We start from the raw sequence: 9,522 nt of genomic DNA on the forward strand, positions 1-9,522 counted from the left end.
ATCCATGATAAAATGCCGTCGAAGCTAAATTGGGGTATGAATAGGGCTGGTCCACAAGATAGTATGGACCTGTCCTGTTCATAGCAAACCGAACAATGAATTCATCCCATGGCATGGATCAAAACGGCCCATCCACGAGATAAACACACTACCGAATATTCTCTTAGTCGGTCCTTATGTCAGGCCCTCAGCTCGAGACACCTTCACTGTCTTAACCCCTCGATCAGCGAATGGTTAGAAGGGAGAAGCATGTTGTCCAATGGTTAAAAGCGTAAAAAGGAAACCATCGTCCAGTGGTTGAAAAACATGTTGTAATCCAATGGTTATAAACATATTGTCCAATGATTAAAAGTATGAAAAGGAAGTAATTGTCCAATGATTAAAAAGCATGTTGTGATCTAATGGTTAAAAGGAAGCGATCGCACACTCAAAACCCCGTTGCACGCTCAAGATCCTGCTCGCACAGGTTCATGTAGGTTTCATTTCACGAACGGAGGGTTCATAACCCTTTGCTTTTAGGTTAATATATAGAGAGAGATATTTTATTTTCTCTCCAAGGGCTAACACAACCGGAGTAGTTAATAATTCTACGCAACAACCAACCTTACCGACGCCGGGGTCTCAAATGTAAAAAGATGGTTTTTTTTGGCTACGTTTGTTTGTGATACAAATGCTGAATCGGAGTATTTATATACTCTGTTTACGATTTGTAAGCATTTGTTTGATGTGTAAAAAGGTAATGATTATCAGAGCAAAAATGCATTTTCTAACACTTTTATACTCTGAAAAAAGTATTAATGTATCTATTTTTTTGATACAATTTTGTGTTCTCTTGATAATTAACTTTTTGACTAAAGTTAAGTCATTAAAACAATTTTGTGTTCTTTTGCACCAATTTTAAACAAACAAAATGAATACAAAAATGGTTTAAAATGATTTATATTCATGAATCAAAAAAAGATAAATATATAATGTATATATTTGCATTTGCATTTGCATTGCAACCAAACGCAGCCCAAAGGCCAAATCAGTAGAGAGTAGACCCGCGAGGAAGATTTGCCAACGACGTTACATTGTTGGGAGAAGTACCAATCAGCCCGGATCAGAATTTTTTAGGCAAAGTATAAAGGGGAATGCATACCGTGAATTGATGGATAGGATGTGGTTTATAGGGGGGAGAGGGTTAATTGTAGTTCTCCGTACATTTTTTCACCCAAGTATCAAAAACAAAACAGTCGAGATGGCAAGATTATGGGGCCTCCAGCCGTCCAGGCGTCCACGCATCCTGCGTCAAGAACAACGATGGACTCGGTTTTGGTTTTATAGGCCATTCCTTGAGCGTAACTTCTCTCCCTTTCTACATCTCTTGGTGCTGCGCGTCTGCTTCGCTGCCTGCTGTGTGACAACTTTACACAATCCCGGGGAGGCGGGGACACATCAAAAGGATTCCCCTTTCTTACTTTCTTTCCCCCTCCCACAGTCCCACCTCTTCTTCCACCACCACCATCCCCACTCCACCACTCAACCTTCTTCACATTTTCGAAAACCCTAGTCAGAATCCTTACCAGTCACCGCTAATCGACCCCCCTCAAATTTTCTGCAACGGAAAGGATCAGGGGCAGGCTAGAAGAAAAATAACAACAAGGACAAAAAAGATCTTCGAAATTCTTGTTCATTCTCTCCTCTTAGAGGAAAAAAAAGCAAGGAAAAAGAGATAAGTTTAACTTTTGAGCTTCCTTCTCTCCATTCCTGTTCAATCTATTCGAATTTGATCAGTTTTGGAAACAAGAGCGAACCCTTCAAAATTCGAGTTCCCTAGAATTGTTCTATTCTGTGACCTCTTTAACTTCTGCGCTACTATGTTGTTTTTTATTTCTTTTTTTATGATCATACAGAGATTGCAAATGCCTTCAAAAACTAGGTTTTGAAAATTTTCAAGGACCAGTTTCTTTATTTTTTTCTTTAGTCGTTCAAGGAGAAGGGGGTTTAGTTTAGACAAAAAAAAAATTAAGGGGGAAATGGGAAATATTGGAAGCAGTAGCGGTGGTGGTTATAATAGTAGGCGAAGACATGGGAATCATCACAGCCACCCACCACCCCATCCTCCCCAACCTCCTCAGCCTGAAATCACCGGAAACCGCTACGTTTTCGCCGCAGCAACCCCTTACCCTCCCCAATACCCCAACTACAACCAGCCTCAGTACCATCAGTACCCCGGCTATTACCCTCCGCCACCATCGACGATGCCGATCCCATTGCCCGCTCCGTATGATCACCACCATCGTGACGGTGGCGGTGGCGGTGGTCCCCATGCCGATCCTGTTCATGCAAATTGGGCCGCTGGGCATTATCGCTGTGGGAATGATCTCCATCCCCCCACCCCCTATGTTGAGCACCAGAAGGCCGTTACCATTCGTAACGATGTCAATCTCAAGAAGGAGACGCTGAGGGTTGAGCCAGACGAGCAGAACCCTGGGCGCTTCCTCGTAGCTTTCACCTTTGATGCCACTGTCCCGGGAAGGTATTCTGTTGTCTGAATTTCTTCAATTCCCTTACAATTACATACACTTCATTCCATTTTTCTTTTGTTGATGTATAGAATCTAGAATGTTTATGAGGCACTAGGGCTGCAAGTTACTAGCTCCTGTCCCAATTCTCTAATGAGTTTTTATGCCGTGAATTTAATGGTTGCAATTTGCTTGAAGTACGTAGATTTTGTTGATAAAGATATGTTGGTGACGTTGTGATTGTTGTAGTTTAATTTTATTGTGTGTTGTATATGATTTTTCAACTTTCTGTCTTCCCTTATGTGGGCCTTCTTATTTGGTCTCTGAAGGACTTATACTGAAGTCAGCTATAAATTACCAGTAAGAAAGTTACTGATCAATAGGTGTTCCTCATTGTTGAGAATCTTGAAGCTTCTGTGGAATTGTCTACCAAGTTCTTGACTTTCAAGTCTATGTCATCAGACCTGAGAGGATCGTTTTCTCTTTATTTATTGCATTCCTTTCTTTTTCTCCCCTTTTCCTTTTTTTTCCTTCTTTTATTTTTCCTGTATTTTGTTTATTTTTGCATATGTTGTTTATTTATTTATTTTTTATTTTTTGTGGAATTGCTGAGGATGTTCTTGACTTTCAAGTATCTGTCATCAGAGAGGGTAATTTTCTCTTTATTTCTTGCATTCCTTTCCTTTTCATTTATTATTTTCTTGTATTTTGTTTCTTTTTCTGTAAAAATATTTTTAAAAACTATTTATTTTGACTTGTATATTATGTATGCACCATGACCTGCAACTGCTGCCTGGGACACTTAAATTAAAGTTAATGTGCTCCTATGCATATGCCCTGTTCCATATCCTTCTCTTTCCAGCCAGCCATAGAACTTATTCTATTGAAAAAAAAAAGATTATTCCCCAAGAGGAAACTAAAAGCTGCAAAACCTTAACTCAACTAAGCCTTGTCCTAGCTCTATGCGATCAGCTACATGAATCCTATTTACCACTCCACTTTGTTCAGTGCCATATCCAATTATCCACTGTTAAGTTGTGGGCCCTTAAATTATTTCTTGCTACTTGAATCCATGTCCTTTTATCTTCAACCTGTAACAGATTACTTCTTCTTACTACTGTTGTAGCAAGTCCTATTTGCACGTGACCAAACCATCTTAGTCTGCTTTCCCTCATTTTATCACCTATTGATGCTACTCCTAGGTTCATGTGAATTAGTTCATTTCTTTTGACATGTTGTTTATTGACTGCCCAACATTCAGCTCCATACAATATTACTGGCCTTATAACCCTGTTATAAAATTGTTAATTTAGCCTTAGTGGTATCCTCCTACTATAGAGGACTTTGGATTCACCCCTCCATTTTGCCCATCCTACTCTAATTTTGTGGGTGAGGGTGGGCGGTGGGCCTTGGCGCAATGGTTTGGTTGCTCCATTGCGACCAGGATGGCCAGGGTTCAAATCTTGGAAACAACCTCTCTGTAGATGCAGGGGTAAGGCTGTGTACATCTGTCCCTCCCCAGACCCTGCATTGGTGGGAGCCTCGTGCACTGGGCTGCCCTTTTACTCTAATTTTGTGGGTGACGCCCTCCTCAATACCCATGTTATTGGATTATCAAAAAGATCACATTGAGATACCTCTCAGTCTCCAATACCAAGTATACCCTGATTTGACTCCTGTTATTATTAAATTCACAAATCCTAAATTCGTTTAATAAACAAGTTGTTTTGTGTTTTTCTTCATTGCTTCTATGTTGTTATTTTGAGAACTGGTGTCAGATATTAATATCCAAAGTTACCAATATAATTACATTATTAAAAATTTTTCAAAGTTACATTTTATAAAATAAAACAAAAAGAACCCCCAGAAAAGAGATACAACTATTTAAAGTTACATTTTATAAAAATTGGGATTGTAATTTTACAGAACAACTCCTATTGTATTTTCTGAGGTTAAGTGTCTGAAAACCAACTTGAATTATAAGAAAGCATCTTTAAACCTGGTTGTTTGAATGGCTTTAGGTCCCTCATTAGCTAGTTTAAAAAGGATAGTCATTTATTGATTATTAGCTTCCATTTTTCCAATAGGCATATATGAAAACCTACACGCTTAGTCCTTTTGAGAAAGAGCTATGGCTTTTCATTCTCATTCGGGTGTAGATATTAATGTGCCCTTTTACGGGTTCTCCCAACATCATTGTAAGTGGTCTTTCCTTGTTTTGGGTACTTTGAGCATGTCTGGTATCTAAAGTTACCACTTCTGTTTCTTTAAACCCTCTTTGCCAATTCAAAGAGAAAATTATTGAATTAAGGGAAACCCTGCATGTCTTAAAATGCTTCTGGTGGCTTGGCTAGGACCCAGCTTCTGTACTGCATTATTAACTTCATTTGGTTTAAATCCTGTTTCTAGGATAAGCTGAAGATAGAATTGATCAAACTTCAATTCTTCAATGCATCCGTTTGATTCCATTGGAGCCATCTCTTCTAGTTCCATTTGTTATGGGAATTTTCAATTTTGTGAACTGTTTTTCACAAAGCACCTACTTGCTAGATCTATTTGTGGATTGCTTTAAAGATTTAGGTTATAACCATGGGTTAGCTTATTTAGTTATGGCCTATGAAAATGTATACAGCATGGAGATTTGAAATTTCTTTTGATACTTGTGAGGATATGAAATTTTCACAAATGATAATTGTGCACCCCCTTCTTGTGCCTGTTTGGAGAATGCAAATATCCAATATAGCACTGTACCATCAATTTTGGATCTCTGTGACCAACACTAATTGATTAGCACTGTACCATGGACAAAAAATAATAAAAAAGGGAATTACTGAATTCTCATTCCAGCTATTATTGATCTTGCGAAGTGTGGACTGGTGGACTTGGTATGGACCTAACCTCTGGCATTTCTTGAACAAAGTGGCTTCTCTCAGACTCAAACTTGTGTTTCTCCAATTAATAATTCCTCTTTACAAGAATAGGAACATGGAGAAACAGAGTATACACAAAACTCAAATCTACTGGTTTGTTTGCCTAAGTACAACCTCTTTTACTGAACCCATGATCACCAAATGCCAGTGGTTCACTTGGGTTATCCAACACAATCATAGGAGTAGGGGATGAGAGAGGGAGAGAGGACTCAAAACCCTCATCACTGTTTTGGTCACTCAAATACCACTCTTTTACGGAACTCGTGATTTATATGTTAGTCAGTAGCTTGACAATTGATCAAATAGAACATATAGTATCTAATAAAACTAGATCTAATCTACATATAATACAGATGAGAAAGTAAAAAATTTTGTCCCTTAAAGGCTTAAACCTAAAACTCTCAACCAATTTTACCTTACAAATTCTATGCAGTTGTGTAGATGCATATAAATATAATCAGTTATGTACTTGCAAATTGGGGATGTTAATGGCGCAGGCAGGCTAATCGGGTAACCCCCCCCCCCCACCCTGTCCCCATTGGATAGGATTTTCTTCAGTTACACTTGAATGTTGGTAATTAGTATGGGTAGAGGGTTCGCCTACCTGACTAGCTATGGTAAAGAGTTTATTTTTCAATTACTCTGTTATAGGGTCTGAAGGTAAATGCTAGAGAAATTAGAAACTTTGATGGATGTAGAGCGTTTGATTTTGAATCTTGAAGTAAGTTTCACTCACCAAAATGGGCCACAAATTCTCATCTGCAAAAAACTAAATTAACTTTAATAAGTTATAAAGAGTCACTATCTAAAATTCATATCACAAAATCAAGATAGTTTGGGTTTTATTTATCATTTAAATTTGTTGAATCATCAGTACAGTCTGAACCGGTGTAAACATTTTCTGTTGGGTTCAAATTTTACTTAGCATCTCAAGGCCCTAGTTCCATGACTCAGACTCACCATCTTTCTCCTTTTTGAAACATTGATTTACTTTTAACAGCATCCTTATCATGTTGATATTAGATCTAGTGTTGGTAGCGGTGTGAGGCAGTCCTAGTTATTTTGGCCTTCTTAGGTGATGCAATGGCTAGCCAGTCCTTAGGTGCTGACTGGTTGACCAGAATAAAAGAGATATTGGAAGTTTAAGATACTATTTTTTCAAAAAAAGTTGGAAGTTTAAGATATTGGTGCAATTCAATATCTTTGTTAATAAAAACTAGAAATATACCATGAACGATATGACAATGAACATTTCTTATACAGTCGGTTTTGCAAACACAAAAAGAAAGGTTAGATGGTCTGAGATAGAACTACATTTTTCATTTCCAAACTAAATGTCAATATGCCATCATTAGTGCTTAAAGCATTCCAAATGCAAATATCACATAAAGGCACATGTTATTGCTATTTGTAAGTTTGTAACAGTTGTATTCAAATAACAATTTAGATGCTTAGTCATCTAACATAAAGGCCTAAGATCCAAATTTGGGTTGTCTACTTGTTTATTATGCACAAGAATCAAATGCCCTTTATTGAGTTTCACTGCATTTTTAGGGAGAAGTGATTCAGGACATTTTGGTCATCTGCTGACTTTATTTTTATAAATAATAGGCCTTTTTTTAACCTCAGGATTACCAAAGAAATCAATCTGAAGTCGGATTATAAACACAAAATATGAAATGCACTGGTGATAGATGCAAATATCTTCAATTATAGGAATTTCCCAAAACATTTTCTAACCTAAGGGGTCTTAAACTTTGTCTTGTTCTACATCTCTGGTGCTAGGGTGCCCTGTAAGACCCTTCATTTTTTTATGCATTCTTTGCTTTTTCTAATGTTAACTTGAAATGTATGACATTTTAGCTGTAAAATGATTTGCAAGGGGTGATAGATGTAAATATCTCAAATTAAAGGAGGTTCCCAAGACTTCTTATCTAGCCTGAACTTTAGCCATGTTCTACATCTCAAGTTCCAGGGCCTGCAAAGGCCCTTCATATTTTTATTCATTCTCTGGTTTGTTATGATGTTCACCTTGAAATATATGGCATATTAGCTGTAAAATGATTTCCACCTAATTTCTTTGAAGTTTCACATATTTGATGTTTTTGTTCTTTTTTCTACAAGCAGTATCACTATAATTTTTTTTGCAAAAGAAGGTGCAGACTGTAACCTGTCACCAGTTAAAGAAAACCTGATTCCACCAGTCACAGTATCTTTCCAACAAGGTCTTGGGCAGAAGTTCAGGCAACCTCCGGGAACCGGAATTGACTTCTCAATGTTTAAGGAAGCCGAGTTGATGAAAGAGGATAATATGGAAGTGTATCCCCTTGCTGTGAAGGCAGAGGCATGTCCAGTGGATTCAAGCAGAACGGAGACAGGAAATCAAATGCCAGGATCCGCGAATTCTCAGATAACTCAGGCGGTATTTGAGAAGGAGAAAGGTGAATACCAAGTGAGAGTGGTGAAACAAATTCTATGGGTGAATGGAATGAGGTACGAGCTGCAAGAGATTTATGGGATTGGAAATTCCGTTGATGGTGAGTTTGATGGGAATGACCCGGGAAAAGAATGTGTCATCTGCCTGTCAGAACCTCGTGATACTACTGTGCTTCCCTGCCGCCATATGGTAAATGCATGTGTTAGCCTTTTCAGTTTAGTGTTAGGAAAAAAAAAACTCCTTTTATTGTCCAAAATTGATCACAATTGGATCATCCTATGCTGTTTAGATTGCCATGGGAATTGGGAATCTACAAGCAAATCTCTTCGCACACTGTCAAAGCATGGGATTCTAGCAGCACATTGGGAACATCTCATGAATATAACACATGTATTGGAGATGTTCCCAATATGCGGCTGGATGATATGTGCATTATGACACTAGCTGACCATCTAGGTTGTATTGGGTACCGATGCTGTTTCTACCTGAAACGTTTTGGATTGATCAGGTGAAAAATGTGCTTCAGGGTCAGGGCAATGGATGCCCAGATCTGCTCCTAACGGAAACGCTTCCAACATGATTATATCCACACGTCAATGTGTGTGGATATGGATCATGTTGGAAGTTCTTTTGTCAGGAGCACATCCGTACTCCAGCAATGGTACCAAACACCACCCTAGTTAGTCTGGTGTGAGCACCCATGTGGCCATGTTACAAGTGTGATTTGTGGACAGAACCAGATATTCATTTTGTATGGCACAGCACAAGCAGCCATATCTTTGCTATAATACTACACACACACGAATGAAATATATTAAAATTTAAAAGTTTAAAACGGAATTGACATCTGAATGGTTTTTTAGGTGTTTGGCATCGGTGCTGGGAACATCGCACCGTTTTCGAACCAGTGCTGCCACATAATTGTTTTTTAAGAAAACAGCACTGGTTTTGGCAGTAACATTTTCAACATTAATCTATATTATCCAACATCTAAGACGATGGTACATTATTGCACCTTTGGTCCAGATTACGCTTTCTTGATTTTCAAGGTGTGGTTGGGAGCAACAATTTTTCTAGAAAAACAGTATCAAACAAGAGGGCCTTGTTTGAAGCACTACTTTCTCTTATGTGGCACTTGGCGCCACTCTGAAACATTGCCTTTGTTTTTGTTTTTGGTTATTTTGTCCCTTTTTATCCAAATTCCAAAATATTGTAAATGATTCTAAAATTGTGGCACGGTTGGATTTGTCTGCAGTGCATGTGCAGTGGATGTGCGAAAGTTCTGAGGTTTCAGACAAACCGATGTCCAATTTGCAGGCAACCAGTTGAAAGGCTTTTGGAGATCAAGATCAGTAATAATAATAATAATAATAATAATAGATCCGAAGACTGAAGATTGACATGACAATTGACAGATATAGTGAGTGCACAGCGTTGTAAATCCTTTATTATGTTTTCTGATTCAACTTTCAACCTCTCCCTCCCTCCACCGTTTCATCATCCCTGAGGCCTTGACTGGAATAATCTGAAAAGAAGAGGTGTGAGATATAGTTATATGATACTGTTCCATGTGGAGTGGGGCAGAAGCCGAACAACTCTGTACCTAATTATAAGTATTTTATTAAACAGGTAGTAGCCATGTTGATCA

The 9,522-nt window shown here is 38.2% G+C and overlaps 1 protein-coding gene across 1 annotated transcript; it reads left to right on the forward strand.

Annotated features, from left to right (window-relative positions):
• Positions 1-1,251: 1,251 nt before the first annotated feature.
• Positions 1,252-9,522, forward strand: LOC104602634 (putative E3 ubiquitin-protein ligase LUL2). Its single transcript, XM_010266398.3, has 3 exons — positions 1,252-2,521; positions 7,565-8,063; positions 9,130-9,522. The coding sequence occupies exons 1-3, from the start codon at positions 2,019-2,021 to the stop codon at positions 9,265-9,267; spliced, it is 1,140 nt and encodes a 379-aa protein (XP_010264700.1). The 5' UTR covers positions 1,252-2,018; the 3' UTR covers positions 9,268-9,522.

The sequence above is a fragment of the Nelumbo nucifera genome, chromosome 2 (genome assembly GCF_055504915.1).
Source record: "Nelumbo nucifera cultivar China Antique chromosome 2, China Antique-T2T, whole genome shotgun sequence".
Lineage (NCBI taxonomy): Eukaryota > Viridiplantae > Streptophyta > Magnoliopsida > Proteales > Nelumbonaceae > Nelumbo > Nelumbo nucifera.